At 40.5% G+C, this 18,236-nt stretch overlaps 2 protein-coding genes and 1 pseudogene across 2 annotated transcripts in view; 1 reads left to right on the forward strand and 2 right to left on the reverse strand.

Moving 5' to 3' along the window:
- bdg (bedraggled) overlaps positions 1 to 18,236 on the reverse strand; it is a 226,760-nt gene that overhangs the window by 26,715 nt on the left and 181,809 nt on the right. The window contains exon 4 of the mRNA XM_065224250.1: positions 1,601 to 2,459. Coding sequence (XP_065080322.1) covers positions 1,601 to 2,459 — 859 coding nt within the window. The remainder of the gene's footprint in view (positions 1 to 1,600; positions 2,460 to 18,236) is intronic.
- LOC135703178 (G1/S-specific cyclin-D2-like) overlaps positions 1 to 18,236 on the reverse strand; it is a 306,040-nt gene that overhangs the window by 14,127 nt on the left and 273,677 nt on the right. The window lies entirely within an intron of this gene.
- Positions 2,818 to 13,799, forward strand: LOC135703130 (cytochrome P450 9e2-like; annotated as a pseudogene).

The following is an 18,236-nucleotide window of genomic DNA, read 5'->3' on the forward strand; positions in this document are numbered from 1 at the left end:
AAACAAAACAACTGTCAGACTAAGTATAAGATTCGCAAATATTACACATATTAAAATATTTAATATTTCCACCATCGATATTGATGCTGATACTTGGACCTATCCTTCCCCTAGCTAATTTCTAAAGCTCTGAACCATTTGGCGATTTTTTTTTTTAATTTTTGGTTAAAATTTGACAGATGGAAGGTTATTGATGAAGACCCTAAGGCTCTGAACCATTTGGCGATTTTTTTTTTAACTCTTGGTTAAAATTTGACAGATGGAAAGTTATCGATTAACCCTGCTATCCGAGCATGGTTATTTCTGACAGACAAGAAGTTAAATTTTGACGACCGTGGCTCAAAAACCGGTCGATCAACAGCACGGGAATTTTCGAACATAAGATATAACTTTCGAAATGTCATTTTTAACCACGAGTTAAATTTAACTCGGCAAATGGTTCACAGCCTAAGGCTCTGAACCATTTGGTGGATTATTTTAACTTTTGGTTAAAATTTGACAGATGGAAAGTTATCGATTAACCCTGCTATCCGAGCGTGGTTACTTCTGACAGACAAGAAGTTAAATTTTGACAACCTTGGCTAAGTTCTGCTCGAAAACCGGTCGATCGACAGCACAGGGATTTTCGAACATAGAAAATAACTTTCGAAATGTCACTTTTAACCACGAGTTAAATTTAACTCGGCAAATGGTTCACAGCCTAACTATCCGAGCATGGTTATTTCTGACAGACAAGAAGTTAAATTTTGACAACCGTGGGTCGAAAACCGGTCGATCGACAGCACGGATGTAGAAAATAACTTTCGAAATGTCACTTTTAACCACGAGTTAAATTTAACTCGGCAAATGGTTCACAGACTAAGGCTGTGAACCATTTGCCGAGTTAAATTTAACTCGTGGTTAAAAGTGACATTTCGAAAGTTATTTTCTATGTTCGAAAATCCCCGTGCTGTCGATCGACCGGTTTTCGAGCCACGGTTGTCAAACTTTAACTTCTTGTCTGTCAGAAATAACCATGCTCGGATAGCAGGGTTAATCGATAACTTTTCATCTGTCAAATTTTAAATAAAAATTAAAATAATCCACCAAATGGTTCAGAGCCTAAATGGCCATTGCTTTCATCGATCATCAACTTTGACGTTTAAAATTACTAACGTTTGAGAGTGACATAATGAACAGGTAGAGGAAATTCTCCTCTACCCGAATGTGGTTTAGGTTTAAGAATGAAGGTTTCGGTTCGCGAGAAAATGGCCTTACAAGGTTTGTTTACAAAATGGAGTTAAGGGCATTTCAATTGTTGGTCTTGAGTTGTAAACAACCATCAGTTATCTCGAGAGAGATCAAGAGCACTTTCCAGTCCCCGTACTGCATGGTCAATCGTCGAAAAACAGCCATTCAACGGCGGTGAAGATAAATATATCAATCGCATCCTTGTGTACCTTTTCCTTGATCCCTTCCCTACCTGTTAATAGATTGTAGCCCGAAACCTCGAGTAAGCCGCAAGTATTCGGACACCTCTTGTACTAAATCTAATGCTAAGAAAGAATTTCGGCACCGCAAAGCTTCCGCATTGGAAACTAAACTCAAATCATCAAATTACCTCTCGGTGTCCACTCCGGACGCGATCGAACTGAACGTGGTCGTCGACAGCAGCGACACCGGACTGGGATTCCGTGACGACCCGATTGAACTGGTTTCCGATCCCATCCCGCCGTAGCGATGATGGTGATGGTGATGACGATGGTGATTTTGATGAGTGTCAAAGGCCGACGAAGTCGTCGCTGGCATACTGATTCGGGGGTTGGGACTGCTGCTGCTGCTCTGGCCAGCAGCGCCACCGGCCGGAACAGTGTTGGTCCGAATGATCAGTTGGTTGGTAGAGGCATCCCGTTCGGCTGTGATCGACACCACACGGGGTCGTACCTCGGAGCGTCGTCCAGTTTGTCGGGGACGGTTCGTTTGAGTGGGACTGTCCAGGTTCGTTTCCAGTGGGGCTGGTTCGCGTTCGCAAAGCGAGGCCGATACGAGGTAGGGTATCAGGTCCTCCTCGGTGATGGGTGCACTGGGGGCTGGTGTTAGCGCGTTAGCAGGGTCAGTCTGTTGATAGGATTCGCGAACGGTGGGTTCGGGTTCTTCCGACGAAATTTCCAGCTCGGAAGCGGGAAGCGTCGTGATGGAATTGAGTTCGTTGTGATCTTCGAGCGGTAGCGATTGGTGGGATTCGGATTCCTCGAAAGAAGAATGGGGCATGCTGGTGAGGTCAGTGCAGATCGTGCTGAGTGATGCGTTAATACTATCGTCGATGAACTCGCCAGTGCCATGGGAATCGATAGACTTTGGGGCGTCGGCAATGTGATCCGGCAGGGTGATGGGGCGCGTCTTGCGCATCGAGTTCCGTAGCCATGTGGATGTGCGTCGCGGGCCCGGTCGGCGATCGAGGGTTGCCGTTGAGGTAGGTTCTGGAAGAGGGAGAAAATTTGAATGTTAGTATGATGAAACATTGATACGGTTGTGCTCAAAGGAAATGAGTCATGAACGATAAACTTGCTATGACCATTTTTGTAGCTATCAGGTGCCTAAATGCGAAAGAATCAAAACAATTCATGGTATCAGTCGTGTACACAGAAAATTACTGCTGCAATTTTCAAAATATATAATGTAAAATATTAAAAAAAGGAGTATCAATCACGAGAAGCACGAAGAAAGCACAAGTAATTAAATAAAATTAAAAAAATGCCCATTTATTCCCTCCGTGTCGCTGGGAACATTCACTTATAAAATCAGTTACGAGCTCGTCTGCCCTCGTCACTCAGTGTATTATATCAGTGGTGTGAAGAGGGACGATCCCGCAGTTAAAATTGAGCAGCTCACAGAATTCAACCCGCAAGATAAGTAAACAACGAAAGCAAACATCGAAATGATGGAACTCAGCCTTCTGACGGTGTCGATGGTGGGGGTGGTGGCGGCGATCGCGTTCGGGCTCATCTATCGCTACTTGACGAGAAATTATTTCTACTTTGCCGAGAAGGGTGTGCCCTTCCTGAAACCGGTGCTTTTGATAGGGAATTTGGGACCGCTGCTGGCGAAGAAGCGTGACATATTGGAGCATTTCAAATGGCTGTACAACTGTTTTCCCGATGCCAAGTAAGTAATCGTTTTGAGCGTGGGGTGTTATCGACAGCAGAGATTGAGATATGACGATGTTCGATGAGAGCAGTGATGCCAACATAGTTTGGCTGGACTGGATGGATACAATTTACGTTTTGCCCGAAGTTTTTTTTACCAGCAATTTATTTGGATTTCGATGAAAAAAAAAAAATGTGCAGCAGTTCGATCAGTGTCAATATTAGTTTTACTTATTCTGTATGTGGTTATGCATTTTAAAATTGTACTTGGAACATTTCTATTGGTTTTTATTCATAATAGTCAACTAATAAGCAGAAACCATGCAAGCAAGTTAATGATGATCATGTGTCAAATAAACTGTATTAAAATTTATTCATTGCCCTTACATAAATATTTGATCTAAACAGGCCCGATGTTTCTGAATCATCTTGCCCCTTAAATGCTGCACAGTTGTCCTGGTCTTTTTGATATATTTTGCGTTTCTCTGATGTGCAACATAAACCAAATAGACAAGAAAAATTATGGAGCTATCTCTATCATTTTCCAGGATGCTCTCATGAACTGGCTGTGTTGGTGTTAGATTATATTAGATTGGGATGTATGTGGTTTCCAAATACAAACTATTAAGTTGATGTGTTGGCAAAAAAATCATTAAATGAAACACACTAATGAAATTGATTTTCGTTTGCGTGTTGTTTCTGTTTTATAAAAGTTATCAAAAATGGTGTGAGCAGGTCGATTAAAACAACTGAGGGACAGCAATTTATGTGTATTTATGAGGAAAGAATTTTAAGGTTGAGTTGAAAAAAAAAATGTTTGAAAACCAGTGGAAAATATCCATGAGAATTTCACATAAGTTTCAAATAATCCCATATTTGGAAATCGCTCCACTAAATCACATGCATCTTATGTGGCCAATGAATTCTATATGATTACTCACATATAATGTATTATGTTATGTGATAATCAGATAAAAATCAAGAATTTTATTATTTTAAAAATATTCTGTGCGTTCCTTATAGAAAATAAATGAAAACTTTTTTCAGTGTATGAGGGTGCTTAATTTTGGGATGGGATCACTTTCAGTCCTAAATGTGCCTTTGTACCTTCTTGATTATTCATACAGAATCATTTCTTCATTCTTGCAAGGTCCGGTGGATACATTGGACCACATTCGGATTCCGATAGGGTGGCAAATTTAGGAGCGAAACTGAAAATGTACTCACTGAATCACCTAAACCTGTAAAATTTTACAGGGTTTTTGCACAGCTGAACAAATTTTAACTTTTATCATCAAATGGGATCAACACAGCCTGTAAAAGTTCGGAGTAAATTTTCTATTTTTTTAATTTATCACTGATTTTGAAACTATTACCAAACAGTTCCAAAATACTACCAAACAGGCCAGGATTAGTGCGTAACTTTTTAATTGAAAACATTACTAAAGAAGGTATTTTTGTTTTATAATTTAAGATTATAATACTTTTTGGATGTTTTACCCAAATTTACATATTTTTTTTTAAAGTGATATTTTTTGTCATAGAAAGGAATTATGTTTTCCTGCAACTTTGACTCAGACGTCATCTCGATTGGAAGTAACGTTTTAGAGTTATGATTTGTTAAAAAATATCGAAAACGTCATTTTGATTTTTTGTTAGATTTAAAATGGCCGAATTTTAGCCAAATGTGAATGATTGACCATAGAAAAAAAAAAATCCGGGATTTCCGTGAACTTGCCAGAAGTTTCCAGAACTTGTCGGAAGAACCGTGAACTACTTGGAAGTTTTGTGAACTCATCGGATGTTTTGTGAGCTACACACATAGAAATACCTAATCTTACACGTGACGGAATCCATCTTTGACATAAAGGATGAGACCAAATATATCATATTAACAAAATGATCCATTCATGCCTTTTCCAAATATTGCAACGGCGACCCGCAAAATATTGCTTCACGCACCATCTAGCGTTGAAAAAGGTCAGCAACAATCATTCAATTACAATCGAGGGGTGCGAATATAGCACTTATTACAAAAGTAAGAGTCACATTATTTCCATTAATTACATTGTGTATATTACTTTAAAATTTGTCTGACATGTCACTGTTGTCATCAAATAAAATAATATGCTGAAATACATTCATTTAAAATATTAAACAAATTTTCATTTGGTTAACCCCTCGTGACGATAAACAAATACGTTGGCAGTCTTTTTGGCCACAGAGGTGCTTTCATCGCTAAAAATTTGGTTCGCCAGCTAAGCGAAAGAGTGGATCATATTGTTAATATAATATGTTTGATGAGACGTAAACAAACATGTCATGTAAAATTAAGTACTCCGAGACTGAAAAGTTCGGTACTCAACGAAAATTACGTTTGATTGAGCTAAATTTCGCGTCTATTATGACACAACTTTATGTCAAAATTGATGCTCGTATTGTATGTCAGTCTCAAAGCACCTAAATTTACATTAATTTTTCGAAGTGTGTAGGCAGAAGTTCCCTGAACTTGGCCAAGATCTTTTCAGAAATTCCTGGAACTTGCCAGAATTTCCACGAACTTGTTGGAAGGTCCTTGAGCTTGTCGGTTTCCGTAAACTACTCGGAAGTTCCGTGAACTTGTTACAAGATTGGTGAACTAGTCAAAAGTTTTATGAACCAGTCGGAAGTTTTGTGAGCTTGTCAGAAATTCTGTGAACTTGTTAGAAGTTTCTTGAACATGTCGGAAGATTCATGAGCTAGTCGGAAGTTCCCTGAGCTTGCCAGAAGTTCCCTGAACTTGTTGGAAGTTCCAGGAGCTTGTCGATTTCCGTAAACCACTCGGAAGTTCCGTGAACTAGTCGGAAGTTCAATGGACTTGCCAGAAGTTCCATGAACATGTTGAAACTTTCGTGAAATAATCAGATATTCCATGAATATGTCAAAAGTTCCTTGAGCTTGTCCGAAGATCCATGAACTAGTCGGAAGCTCTGTGAACTTGCCAGAAATTTCCTGAAATTGTTGGGATTTCCATGAACTTATCCGAAAAACCGGAAGTCGGAAGTTTTGTGAACTAAAAGTTCCATAAGCTTGTCGGAAGAACCGTGAACCAGTCGGAAGTTTTGTGAACTTACCAGAAATTCCATGAACTTGTCAGAATTTTCTTGAACTTGTCGAAATATCTCTGAACTTTCCACAAGTTATCTGAACTTGCCAGAAGTTCCGTGAACTTGTATGAAGTTCCGTTAGCTTGTCGAATACTTTAAACTACATCGGAAGTGTGGACCAGTCGCAAGATCCGAGAACTAGTCGGAATTTCAATGAACTTGCCAGAAGTTCCATGATCTTGTTGGAAGTTCCGGGAACTTCTCGGAAGTTTCATGAACTTGTTGAAAGTTTCGTGAACTGGTCAGAAATTCCGTGAAAATGTCAAAAGTTCCTTGAACTTGTCAGAAGATCCGTGAGCTAGTCGGAAGTTCTGTAAACTTGTCGGAATTTCCGTGAACTTGCCAGAAGATCCCAGAACTTGTTGTAATTTCCAGGAACTTGTCGGAAGGACCGTGAACTAGTCGAAAGTTTTGTTAACCAGTCGGAAGTTTTGTGAGCTTGTCATAAATTCCGTGAACTTGTCAGAAGTTTCCTGAACTTGTCGGAAGATCCATGAACTAGTCGAAAGTTCCCTGAGCTTGCCAGGAGTTCCACGGACTTGTTCGAAGGTCCGTGAGAGCTTTTGGGTTTCCGTAAACTAGTCGCCAGATCCGTGAACTAGTAGAAATTTCTGTGAACTTCTCGAAAGTTCCATGAACATGTTGAAACTTTCGTGAAATGGTCAGAAATTCCTTAATCATTTGAACTCGTCAGAAGATCCGGAAGTCGCAAGTTCTATGAACTGGTTGGAATTTCCGTGAACTTGCCAGAAATTCCCTGAGCTTGTTGGAAGTTCCATGAAGTTGTTCGAAGAATCGTGAACTAGTCGGAAGATTCGTGAACAACTCGAAAGTTTTTTGAGCTAGTCAAACATTTCGTGAATTTATCAGAATTTTCCTGAACGTGTCGGAATATGCATAAACTAATCGGAAGTTCCCTGAACTTGCCAGAAGTGCCGTGAATTTGCCGGAAGTTCCGTGAACTTACCAGAAGATCCCAGAACTTATTGGAAGTTCCAGGAACTTGTCGGAAGAACCGTGAACTAGTCGAAAATTTTGTGAACCAGTTCGAAGTTTTGTGAGCTTGTCATTAATTCCGTAAACTTGTCAGAAGTTTCCTGAACTTGTCGGAAGATCCATGAACTAGTAGAAAGTGCCCTGAGCTTGGCAGGAGTTCCACGGACTTGTTGGAAGGTACGTGAGAGCTTTTGGGTTTCCGTAAACTAGTCGCCAGATCCGTGGACTAGTAGAAATTTCTGTGAACTTCTCGAAAGTTCCATGAACATGTTGAAACTTTCGTGAAATGGTCAGAAATTCCGTGGAAAATGTCAAAAGTTCTGGTCAAGAAGAAGAAAAACTCGTCAGAAGATCCAGAAGTCGGAAGTTCTATGAACTTGTCGGAATTTCCGTGACCTTGCCAGAAATTCCCTGAGCTTGTTGGAAGTTCCATGAAGTTATCCGAAGAATCGTGAACTAGTCGGAAGATTCGTGAGTAACTCGAAAGTTTTTTGAGCTAGTCAAACATTTCGTGAATTTATCAGAAGTTTCCTGAACGTGTCGGAATATGCATAAACTAATCGGAAGTTCCCTGAACTTGCCAGAAGTGCCGTGAATTTGCCGAAAGTTCCGTGAACTTACCAGAAGATTCCAGAACTTGTTGGAAGTTCCAGGACCTTGTCGGAAGAACCGTGAACTAGTCAAAATTTTTGTGAACCAGTCGGAAGTTTTTTGAGCTTGTCATAAATTCCGTGAACTTGTCAGAAGATTCCTGAACTTGTCGGAAGATCCATGAACTAGTCGGAAGTTCCCTAAGCTTACCAGGAGTTCCACGAACTTGTTGGAAGGTCCGTGAGAGCTTTTTGGTTTCCATAAACTAGTCGCAAGATCCGTGAACTAGTCGGAAGTTCCGTGAACTTCTCGAAAGCTCCAAGAACATGTTGAAACTTTCGTGAAATGGTCAGAAATTCCGTAAAAATGTCAAAAGCTCCTTGAACTCGTCAGAAGATCCGGAAGTCGCAAGTTCTATGAACTTGTCGGAATTTCCGTGAACTTGCCAGAAATTCCCTGAGCTTGTTGGAAGTTCCATGAAGTTGTTCGAAGAATCGTGAACTAGTCGGAAGACTCGTGAACAACTCGAAAGTTTTTTGAGCTAGTCAAACATTTCGTGAATTTATCAGAAGTTTCCTGAACGTGTCGGAATATGCATAAACTAATCGGAAGTTCCCTGAACTTGCCAGAAGTGCGCCGTGAATTTGCCGGAAGTTCTGTGAACTTACCAGAAGATCCCAGAACTTGTTGGAAGTTCCAGGACCTTGTCGGAAGAACCGTGAACTAGTCGAAAGTTTTGTGAACCAGTTGGAAGTTTTTTGAGCTTGTCATAAATTCCGTGAACTTGTCAGAAGATTCCTGAACTTGTCGGAAGATCCATGAACTAGTCGGAAGTTCCCTAAGCTTACCAGGAGTTCCACGAACTTGTTGGAAGGTCCGTGAGAGCTTTTCGGTTTCCATAAACTAGTCGCAAGATCCGTGAACTAGTCGGAAGTTCCGTGAACTTCTCGAAAGTTCCATGAACATGTTGAAACTTTCGTGAAATGGTCAGAAATTCCGTAAAAATGTCAAAAGTTCCTTGAACTTGTAAGAAGATCCGGAAGTCGGAAGTTCTATGAACTTGTCGGAATTTCTGTGAACTTGCCAGAAATTCCCTGAGCTTGTTGGAAGTTCCATGACGTTGTCCAAAGAACCGTGAACTAGTCGGAAGATTCGTGAACAAGTCGGAAGATTCGTGAACAAGTCGAAAGTTTTTTGAGCTAGTCAAACATTTCGTGAATTTGTCATAAGTTTCCTGAACGTGTCGGAATATGCATAAACTAATCGGAAGTTCTATGAACTTGCCAGAAGTGCCATGAATCTGTCGGAAGTTCCGTGAACTTGCCGGAAGATACCAGAACTTGTTGGAAGTTCCAAGAACTTGTCAGAAGAACCGTGAACTAGTCGAAAGTTTTGTGAACCAGTCAGAAGTTTTGTGAGCTTGTCAGAAATTCCGTGAACTTTTCAGAAGTTTCCTGAACTTGTCGGAAGATCCATGAACTAGTCGGAAGTTCTCTGAGCTTGCCAGGAGTTCCATGAACTTGTTGGAAGGTTCGTGAGAGCTTGTAGGTTTCCGTAAACTAGGCGCAAGATCCGTGAACTAGTCGGAAGTTCCGTGAACAAGTCGAAAGTTCCATGAACATGTTGAAGTTTTCGTAAAATGGTCAGAAATTCCGTAAAAATGTCAAAAGTTCCTTGAACTTGTCAGAAGATCCGGAAGTCGGAAGTTCTGTGAACTTGTCGGAATTTCCGTGAACTTGCCAGAAATTTCCTGAGATTGTTGGGAGTTCCATGAAGTTGTCCGAAGAACCGTGAACTGGTCGGAAGATTCGTGAACATGTCAAAAATTTCGTGAATTTGTCAGAAGTCTCCTGAACTTGTCGGAATATCCGTAAACTAATCGGAAGTTCCCTGAGCTTGCCGGAAGCTCCCTGAATTTGCCGAAAGCTCCCTGAACCTGCCAGAAGCTCGATTAACTTGTTGAAAGTTCCGAGAGCTTGTCGGTTGTTTCATGAACTTGTCGGAAGTTCCGTGAACTTATCGGAAGTTCCGTTGACTTGTCTAAAATAACCATTACCGAGAGTTGCAGTTCCACGATCTAGACAGAAGTTCCGTGAGTACGTCAGAAACTCCATGAAATAGTTGCAAGTTTCGTGAGTTTGTCGGAAGTTTCATGAAGTTATAGGATATTCCATAAAATTTTCGATAATTCCACTATCTTGACTAAAATTCTGAAACCTTCTCAACATTTTCGTGAACTAGTCGGAGGCTTTTTTTTCTAAAATTCCGTGAACTTGACCTTCTTGTTAGTTCCGTGAACTTCCAAGAAGTGTGTACCTCTCGGAAGTTCTGTGAACTATTCTGATATTGTTAGGAGTTCTCTGAAGCTCCGTAAACTTGTTTAAAGTTTCGTGATTTTCTTCGAAGTTTGATGAGTTTCTTTGAAAATACATGTTTTTTTTTCTTAAATTGTTTAATAATCTCTTAAGTTACCTGAACTTCTAAGAAAGTCCCTGAGTTCTTATGAAGTTCCATGAACCTTAGCTTTGTAGAAATTTGACTTTGAAATAAGGTACCCAGAATTCTATGAAGATTCTCGAGCTAATATGAAGCTCTGCTCTGCTGAATCTGCTATAGAAATAGAACTCCAGTGATAAGAGATGAACTAGCCTTTGGCTAAAAATCTCTCAAATAAAGATTAAAAAAAAGAACTTCAGTGAAGTTTTCTAAAACTTTGTTTTAAGGTGGATCTGGTGTTCTGGGCAGTCGATTTCTGGAGAAACTTTAGGGAAGTTCCGAGGGATCTACAGGGAAGTTCCGAGGGATCTACAGGGAAGTTCCGAGGGATCTTCAGGGCTCGTTGTTGTTGATGATGGTTCTTTATTAAGGAGACTTTCAGCCCAAGGTTGGTTCGTCTCCGGAAAGTTTCAAGGGAGCTACAGGGAAATTCTAAGAGGTCTTCGGCAAAGTTCCGAGGGAAATACAGCAAAGTTCCGAGTGAATTTCAGTGATGTTTCGTGGGAGCTTTAGAGAAGTTGCAAGGCAACTTGAAAGAATTTCCGAGGAAACTTGAGAAAATTATTTCTCAAAGTCGTAAGGTGTTGTGCTTATATAAGTACAGAATTTTCTGGTGGTGTGTAGATCTCTACAGAATTGCTCATGTTGCGCAGAAGGAGAAACCTTCTAAAGTAAAATCATAGGCTGAAAATTCCTCAGTCAAAAATATTTCGATATGCGAGATCTCAAAAAAATTCCGACAAAAATTACAATTCTTAGAACTGAATTTTCATGATCTTTAAATTTATCTAAGTTCCATAATCTTGGAAAGTTTTACAAGCCGAAGATCTTAAAAAATAAGACTGAGTTAGTGATCCATTTTTTCTTAAATGAGATCCTGATAATTTTTCATAGTTCAAGAATTTGTTACGTCTCAGATAGAGATGCTCGTTCAAAATTTCAAAGCCCCTGAGTGTTTAAATTTGTTTCAAAGAATAGTCAAAGTTCAAACTTTGATCTTTCTAAATTCGGCCCAATGACCCATTCGACTTAATGCCTTTCGACCTAGTGACCCATTTGGCCTAAGAGCTCTACATCCCTGAACTAGAGGCGTGTGTATGAACACGAAAAATTCTATCTCAAGCCCCTGGAGCAATCTAAAAACCAACCAGAATATGTAGTCCTAGAAATTGCATGGTCTTATAATCTAATCTAATCTAATACAAACGCAGTCAGTACGAGAAAGTATCCTGGAAAATAATTAGGTTAGATAACACCTAATCATTGTTCTTCACAATATAGGTGTTTGCAGCATATCTGACACAAAATGGCCAGGCCTACTGCGTTGTAGTTGCCACAAATATGATGCTGTGGAATGATTTGAGTTTAAATAGCCATATTCAACCAGCGAAGTATTTTGTGAATCTACAGTGGTGGTAGAATGCGTGGACACACTCTAAGTTATGTAAAAGTAAATGTATTAATAATATATAATGTAATTGATGGTAGGTACATCACATATTGACCAAATTAAAATGGAAAGATCTCAACCTATATCTCCAATGTTTACCAAATTCATATCTTCCATTTGACATTTTGTCGGTTGTATGCTACTGGAATTTGATAAACCATAAAACACTTGAATGAAGTCCCTCTCGGCCTGGGATGTAGTCGATTATTCAGGTGCATGATGTTTGCTTGACGGGCCTTTTTTTGTGGACAATTAGGTATCAGGTTCAGTGCTACGACATAGTGATTTCCACGGAGCACGATCACTATTGAAATGTGCTGTTAGGCAAAGCATGCTTCGATCCTCTAGAAATTTTATCGTCTTATATTTGAAATAAACTAGGTTTGTGCTCAAAGCACGCTGGCCTTTCCATTGAAATTCCCTGGAGCATTCTATAACCTTGCCAGACTCGTTCCCAAAATACAATGACATATTATTTTCGCTCTCCCCCCACAGAGTGTTCGGCTTCTACAACATGTCGGACCCGCTGTACATGATCCGTGACCCGGAGATGCTGAAGCGGATCGCCGTGAAGGATTTCGATCACTTTGTCGACCACACCGGATTGGGTGCAAACAATGACAGTAACGCACATGTTGATCATGAATACGCTTGTGTCGTTGCGCGGCAACAAGTGGCGTGACATGCGGGCGACGCTCAGTCCCGCCTTCACCGGGAGCAAAATGAGGCAAATGTTTGCCTTGATCGCCGAATGCGGACAGACAATGGTGGAGTTCTACGGAGGAAAGTGCCGTGCGGCGGACGATCAAGAGCTGCAGGTGGTCGAGGTGAAGGAGATGTTCTCGAGGTTCACCAATGACGTCATAGCAACGACGGCGTTCGGCATCAAGGTGGATTCGTTCAAAGAAGAAGATAACGCATTCTTCGCACTGGGCAAGGCAGTGATGCAACCGACGGGGTTCCTCAATACATTGAAAGTAATCGGATATACGTTAGCTCCGAAGTTGATGATCAAAATGAAGCTAGACTTTTTGAGCAAGGAACATGACGCCTTTTTCCGAGGGACGGTTCTGGAAACGATGCGCCTTCGGCGGGAAAAGAACATCTTCCGACCGGATATGATCGAACTGTTGATCCAGGCCAAGAAAGGCAGTTTGAAGCATACGGCCGAAAAGCTAACGGATGAGGCTTTTGCTGCAGTTCAGGAGTCTCAGGTTGGTACGCGAAGTCACGATCGCGTTTGGACCGACGATGAACTGATCGCTCAAGCGTTGATCTTCTTCGCGGCCGGTTTTGAAACGGTTTCGTCCACTTTGTCGTTCATGGCGTACGAGTTGACGAGGAATGTCGACGTTCAGGAGCGGTTGTACGAGGAAATCCGGGATACGGAACGTGCCCTCGACGGGAAACCGTTGTCCTACGAGGCTCTGCAAGCGATGCAGTACATGGATATGGTGGTGTCGGAAACCATGCGGATGTGGCCGGTCGGAGCGATCGTCGAGAGGATGTGCGTCAAGGACTACGTCTACGATGACGGCCGGGGATGTCGGTTTACGATTGAGAAGGGAAAATCGGTGATGGCGAGTGTGATTGGATTCCACCACGATCCGAAGTACTACCCGGAACCGGAGCGGTTCGATCCGGAGCGATTCAGTGTGGAAAACCGTCGCAACATCAATTTGGATACGTACCTTCCGTTCGGGATCGGACCCAGGAATTGCATCGGTTTGTTAAAGAGCAGGAATTTAGTTAGGCAGTCATTGTTGATTAAGTTTTCTTTTTTTTTCGTAGGTTCTCGCTTTGCCCTGATGGAGATGAAAGCCATCGTGTACTACTTGCTGCTGAATTTCAGCTTCGAAGTGCACGAGAAAACACAAATTCCACTCAAGTTGCAAAAGTCGCCAACGAGAATTGTGACCGAGAAAGGCATCTGGGTCGGGTTGAAACCGAGAGTGGCGAGTGGATGACTTCGTAAAAATCATAATCTTTAAAAAATTATATAATACGATACATACAACCCAAGTAACAATTTTGGTTTTATGAGGGTTCTGATTTAGACTTGTAGAGTGCTATTAAACCGCGATAAAACCTGCAATGTTACTTGGGAAGTAACATAGGATAAGGTCACCAATATTGTGATTAATTTGAAATAAATGTTAGCTTGTTATGTCAAAACGGTCAAAGCCTGGGTGAAGCGAAGACGGATCCCAAAGTCAAACCAATTTTTTACTCTCCCTATTGCAGTCCATTAATTTTAAAAATGTTCAAGCTTATCTCAAATCATTTTATTCATAGTGGCCACATTTTTTGACTACGTCTGTGATTTCTATATGGGGGTACACTTTGTGAAAACCGAAAATGGAACATGTAACACAATTATGAAAGATTTTGAACTTCAATAACTCAGCTGTCCCTTAACCAATTTCTATAATTTTATCACTAATCGATTAGAAATATTTCTACGCCTCTGTTCAAATTAATACTTTATCATTTTTTCAAATTGTCACTTTTGAAAATTGCACGAATGTGCAACTGTTGCTATTATAATTAAAATTATCACCGATTGGCTGCGAAAAGCAATTTCCCTAACACAGATTTCAAAGTTGAAGTCCATCCGGTCTCACGGTTAATTCAATAACCGCGTGGTCAAGGTGGTGTTCTTCAGTTAACAACGGAAGGCTCCCAGCAAGCAGATAGCTATGAAGGCTGCCCTCAACCACTGATCGGATTCAGTGCAGTGCTTTCGGCGCGTGGCGTTGAACATTGTTCGACACTACACAACGAAAGGCTACCTGCAAGCAGCGAGCTGCAGCCCACATGAGAATCCATAGAAGGAGGAAGTATCTAGCCTCCCCAGTAACATTTCAAGTTTTATAGTGGTTTTGAAGCATGCTACAAGTCTAAATCATGGCCTACAGAACCTTCATAAAACCAAAATTGTTACTTAGGCTACCAGTAGCTCTTCGTGAGTTGCTGTGGGCCATCTATGCCACGCGCGTCACCCTCATTACAAACAACATACAGCTCACCAGCCTCATCTGAGTTTAACATCCTAATCAAGGTTGCAAAGACTCATTTCAGCTAAAACAATGTTTTTATAAATTATGAAATAATTAGATGCCATGATCAAATTTTGAATTGGTAGGATACAAGAAGAGGTTGCAAAGAATGTGTTTGACATATTAAACCTGTATATTTCACTTCATGAGAGTCACAATCAGCGATTTTTCACAAACTCACTCACTCACTCAGCGATCAGCAAATCGCTGATTGTGACTCATAGAAAGCAAAATTTACAGGTTTTATGTTTCCAACGCATACTTTGTAACCTCTTCTTGTAAGTTACAAGTAAAACATGCCATCATACCATCTTTTGGTTTTATTATTCCGAAAAACATTATTTTAGCTTAAATGAGTCTTTGCAACCTTGATCCTAATAGCTCAGCATTACTCAATCATCACGAGAAAACCGGTCCGTTTCAGTACCACCATACATTTTTAAAAGAGTATTTTTTAGACATTTGTCGAGGTAATCAATCGGATGTCAGTTCTCATATCAAGATAGAGCTGGAATTAGGGCGTAATAGCTTTATCTTGATATGAGAACTGACATCCGATTGATGACCTTGACAAATGTCTAAAAAATACTCTTTTGCAAATTTGTGGTGGTACTGAAAAGGACCGGTTTTGTCGTGATGATTGAGTAATGCTGAGCTATTTGGATGTTAAACTCAGATGAGACTGGTGAGCTGTATGTTGTTTGGAATGAGGGTGACGCGCTTGGCATAGATGGCCGACAGCGACTCACGAAGAGCTACTGGTAGGCTAGGTACTTCCTCCTTCTATGGATGCTCATGCTCAAATCTATCTTGATATGTTAAATCTAACATACCATGTACTTTAAGGTAACATTGGGGGTACCATTTCAAAAACCAAAGTCGGTCGTGGCATGAAAGTGGTCTGATTTTGATCCAAAGATGACGGATTTTAATTCTTAATACGCCAATCGATAGGATTTTTTTTTCTACGTATCTGTTAAAATTGAAACTTTATCATTTTTCAAAATGTCACTATTGAAAATTGCACGAATTTGCAACTGTTGCTCGGATAATTAAAATTATCACAGATTGTCTGCGAAAAGCGATTTCCCTAGCACGGATTTCAAAGTTGAATTCCATCCAGTCTCACCAAACGGTGTTTATTCAATCACCGCGTGGTGAGTGGTGGTGTTCTCCAGTACACAACGACAGGCTGCCAGCAAGCAGCGAGCTGCAGCACACATGACCATCCATAGAGGAAGGAGAAGCCGCACCGCTATTGATCGGAATCAGTAGCTCTTCGTGAGTAGCTGTGGGCCATGTCAAGCGCATCATACTAAGGCTCTGAACAATTTGGCGATTTTTTTTTTAATTTTTGGTTAAAATTTTAAAGATGGAAAGTTATCAAATAACCCTGCTATCCGAGCATTATTATTTCTGACAGACAAAAAGTTAAATTTTGACAACTGTGGTTCAAAAACCGATCGATCGACAGCACGGGGATTTTCGAACATAGAAAATAACTTTCAAAATGTCGCTTTTAACCACGAGTTGAATTTAACTCGGCAAATGGTTCACAGCCTAAAGAGTATAAATAGAGAGAAACCCGCTCGAATTCCTATTCATACACAAAACACCAGCTCCTGCTGTAATTAACAAATAAGATTTATTATATAAGACCACGTCACCATTGCGTACAACCCCATAGGGCTGTCCCTTGTAGGTTTTCAAATTGATGTATGACTTATAAACTTTTTTTTACGTAGGACTACGTCTTTAATTTCTGGGGGTCACATAACAAAAAATCAAAATTCAGACATGTAACGAAAAATCCCAAACACGGACGCAACGATAAAGCGCAAATCGAACAAACGACGCATTACGCATGTTCACAGGAGCGAGCTCAATGCTCGGTTGATCGCTCACCATTTCACCAATGAAAGGAAGGGAGGAGAAAAGCAGCGATAATAAAAACGCTTGCCAAATCGTTCTTCGTCATTTTTTTTTTCGAACAACGGACGGATAAGCGTCGGACACGACGTATGACTGGAACAGTACGCATCGCACCAATCGACGACGACGAAAGCACCCAAATCGACCGGAGAAAAGGCTTCCCGCAATAGGAAGCATGACTAGGCCGCCGTCATCCGAATTTTGCACTGGTGTGGCCACCATTTGAAAAACCACCGGCCCTTTTCAGAGCCACCAATTCAAAAACGGATCGAATTAAGAACTAAATATTTGTTCCGTCCCGAGTTCCGTCCACTAACGGTCCTACGTCAAGCCTCCGTTCGTGCCCCTAGACACAGACCTTTATACTTTTTTATCAAAAATTTATTAATTTTGCTTCTTTCTTATCCTTCACGAATTTACGAAACTCTGAGTAGTGTTCCAGGTGATTCTGAGGAAATTTAAAGTAAAAATCTTACAGGAGTTTCAAGAGAATTCCATGTAATGAAAGAGGGATTTAAAGGAAATCTAGCGATTTTTGAAGTGAAGTGAATTCTGAAGAATAAAATGAAGAGAAACTAAAGCACATTCTTGCGACAATTTTTAAGAATGCAATGATGTAGAGTGAATTTCAAGATTTTATCTGGAAGGAATTCCTGTTTCGCACAGAATTCCAAGACTTTTATGGATATATGGTTATATGATGTATTCCCGGTATTGGAAGGAACCCTGAAAATAAAAGTAGTTCTGATGACATTTTGAAATTATCCTAAGAAAATTCTTGCGAAACAAACTGGGATAAGTTCCAAAGAAAGAATTTATTATGTTTCAGATCCAGGATTAACATTCATTGTCTATATTCAGAAACTGTGGTTAAGCAAAAATTTCAAGATACTGTTATTAGAAAACTGTTCAAGGTCATGCGACTAGATTCAAGATTATAAGCGATATCGAACTTTGAATATTTAATGAAAAAAATAAATGCGATCAAACAAATTCGCGATTATTTCCCGGTCAATTCCCGGTTCATTCGATTTGAGAGACCATCCTGAACTATGGAGAAACCATGTATTAACACAGGTCTAAATATTTTTCAAATCATCACATCAGTCCTGAAAATGTTTTAAGACCAAGTTCATGGAAAATGTCAAATCCGAAAGCGCTATGAAGGCCCTTTGTTCAAAATGTATTCTTTTTCGATCGATCGAATGCTCTTCTTACTCAGCTTTGTAGACTCATTTGATAGATATGTAAATATGTGTTCTAATCTTTCCCATATTCCATTAGTAATCTCACCACAGCTAAATTTCACAACCACGCGCATTTTTACGTGAGAGTTGAATTATCTCAAGCTTGCTGCACACTTACATGCACCAGCGTGACACAGCACACAGCTTGCTTCGATCAACCGCTTCGACGTAAATAACACCGACTATTTGAACAC

This window comes from Ochlerotatus camptorhynchus, unplaced genomic scaffold (assembly GCF_037179485.1).
Source record: "Ochlerotatus camptorhynchus isolate MF236.1 unplaced genomic scaffold, CSIRO-AGI_Acam_v1.1 ptg000209l, whole genome shotgun sequence".
Classification (NCBI taxonomy): domain Eukaryota; kingdom Metazoa; phylum Arthropoda; class Insecta; order Diptera; family Culicidae; genus Ochlerotatus; species Ochlerotatus camptorhynchus.